This window comes from Propithecus coquereli, unplaced genomic scaffold (assembly GCF_000956105.1).
Source record: "Propithecus coquereli isolate 6110/MARCELLA unplaced genomic scaffold, Pcoq_1.0 Scaffold487, whole genome shotgun sequence".
NCBI classification, from domain to species: Eukaryota; Metazoa; Chordata; class Mammalia; order Primates; family Indriidae; genus Propithecus; species Propithecus coquereli.
The window spans coordinates 1,381,836-1,384,611 of NW_012150696.1; the positions used below are offsets into that span (position 1 = coordinate 1,381,836).

Consider the following 2,776-nt stretch of genomic DNA (forward strand, 5'->3'; position numbering starts at 1 on the left):
GTTTTTTTGGAAGGTACTTAATGTTATAAAATAATGGAATGCTCATTTTTTGATCAAACATTTATTGATTTTCTGTGTACCAAATACAAATCTTTATATTAAAGATTTTACCTCCCATATCTGGCCTCTGTATAGTGTTTCATTGCTTCATTTCATGAATTAAGCCAACTGGTATCACCAAGACCATAGTGACGTAGAGGCAGAGATTAGCATTGAGAATTCTTCTTTTTCCCTTTTTAGTTAGTTGCATTATGTTTTCTTTTTATATTCTGAACAAAAGATTTAACAATATAGTTTATGTTGGTAACAGCTTACCAGATAATTTCCAAAAAAAGAAACTTTTCCTTGGTTTTTACTTGGTCATAGCATGAAATCAAGGCATAAAATCATTCAGTCACTGGCAGGGAGGAGGTGTGCCTAGGCCCTGCTGTAATTTGTACCTCTCAGCCGCCCCAGAGCAACACTACAATCTAAGTAAAAACAGGGTGCTTGCTGTGCAAAGCAGCTTCAAGACAAGTCCTCTACTTTTACATTCCTGCTCTATTGCCACCCCTCCCAGAATACGTGCTCAGAATAGCAGTTTTAGAGGTAAACACTGTTTACAGAAAGATGTACTGAAAGGGCATTCAAATCACAGGACGGTTCTCAGACATGAGATTGTAGTACAACATCTCCAGGTGGCATTTCGTGTTTGACTTTCTAAGTCGTTTCCATAGAAACGATTGGGAAGCCATAAATACTGGACTGTGAGAGGCAGTGTACAGGGAATTGTTCTAAAAGTTTAGGAAAGATTAGGACATCACCGATCTAAGAAACTCTAAGGCAATATGCACGCTGGGCGTACGGAGAGTTGACACAGCAGAGCTGTGAACTTTTTCACTAGTGGGACTCAAACAAATTCAGAGAGCTTTTTTATTTTTTTAAACTAACAGTATTTGAAATTTGCTAATTTTTCTGTCTCCTTTTCCATTTTCTTAAACTCATGAAGGCAGTAATCCTGGAACACTATGCTTTTCTTTTTCCCCATTCCTCCCCTCCCCCCTTAGCTGGCGTCTATTTACAGATTGCCACCAAGGTCCAAACTTGACGGAAACTTAGGTTTTTTTGGTTTTGTTTTCTGTGCATTCTCCTAGGTGTTCCTAGTTGCCATGTCTTTGGTGAGGGTTTCTCCTTCCTAGTTCTCCTTGACTCTCTTATCTGTCTGTCTTTTCAGGGAAGAAGAGCCCAGACCTGGGGGAGTACGATCCCCTCACCCAGGCTGACAGCGACGAGAGCGAAGATGATCTTGTGCTCAACTTGCAGCAGAAGAACGGAGGGCTCAAAAACGGGAAGAGTCCTCTGGGAGAAGTGCCGGAGCCTGACTCAGATGCCGAGGCCGCAGGGGCTGCAAAGCCACACCTTTCGGAAGTCACCACAGAGGGCTACCCCTCGGAACCCCCGGGAGGCCTGGAGCAGAAGGCGACCTCTTCCCTGGTGTCGTACGTGCGCACATCTGTCTTCCTGCTGACTCTGGGCATCTCAATGATCCTGGTGCTCCTGTGTGCTTTCCTGATCCCCTGTCCTCCCAGAGACCTGCACAGCACCTGGAGCCGCCACCTGGGCTCCCAGGGAGGTGAGTCACAGAATTTACAGCCCTAATTCTGTCAAACTTCGTGGTATATCTGATTACCTTGACATTTTCCTTCAAGTCTGAGGAGCTAATGTGTGTCATACAGCATTTCCCCACCGTGTGTGAAAGTGGTCAGGAGGTTAGGATTTGAAATAAAACAAAAAGATGGAGTGATACCCCTCCAAAAACCTGGGACTCACTGCTTTGTTGTGTCTGTGGATTGGTCTTTATTAGACCTAGAGAGGACAGGGCACGAGTTTGCTGAGTTCCTGCTGTGGAGCCAGCTCCGTATCAGGGCAAAGCAAAGCTGCAGACAGGGCTGTTTAGAGAAAAGCAAGGCTCTAGGCCTGGCCACACCTGGGGCTGGGGCTCTTGTAGGAACCCTCAGGCATTTGTTGGTTATAGAGGCCTGACCCAATTTACATTCTAAAATAGTAATTTCATTTCACCTAAAAGACAGTGGCTGTCTTTTCTTTCTTGCGCCTAGTGGTTAAGAGGGCTGCTACTTGAGTAATTCCAGCTGGTGTGTCACCTTTTGCAGCAGAGTTCTTCAGAAGCTCTTGCTCTGGCACGGGGGTTACATCGCACCTGTGCGGGGTAGTCCTGTCTCTGGTAGGCTCCTCAGACCCTGTGCATCACGGTGACCTGGCAATGTTTATCCCTGCCACCTCTCTGATCCCAGCTGAGTTTGTTTGTGATGAGTTCTGTGTTCTCATCTATGGTTTCTCTTAAGGCAAATTTAATTTACATATGTAATATTTACCTACAGTGTAAAGGTTGGTGTAGCTACCACCCAGCTGAAGAAATAGAACGTTATTGAGACCTTTGCAATCTCTTATGTGTCCCTCCTCACCCACCAGAGGGTTCTGCCATCCTAAATTCTGTGTTGATTATTCCCTTACTTTTCTTTAAAGTTTCCGACATCAACGTATACCCCTAAACTATACATTAATTTTGCCTGTTTCTGAATTTTACGTAAATATAATCATGTAGCCTTCTGTGACCTGCTTTTTTGCTCACTGTCATTTTTTTGAAAAAATGTTTTTGAGGTTCATCCATATTGATGTGTGTAGCTGGAGTTTATTCATTTTCACTACTGTCTAACTTTTCATGGTGTGAATATCCCATAAGTTATTTATCCATTTTACTGTTGGTAAGCATTTAAAT

General features: G+C 43.6%; 1 protein-coding gene across 1 annotated transcript in view; it reads left to right on the plus strand.

Moving 5' to 3' along the window:
- KIAA1467 (KIAA1467 ortholog) overlaps positions 1-2,776 on the plus strand; it is a 37,764-nt gene that overhangs the window by 13,945 nt on the left and 21,043 nt on the right. The window contains exon 2 of the mRNA XM_012655802.1: positions 1,214-1,612. Within this exon, the coding sequence (XP_012511256.1) occupies positions 1,214-1,612 (399 nt within the window). The remainder of the gene's footprint in view (positions 1-1,213; positions 1,613-2,776) is intronic.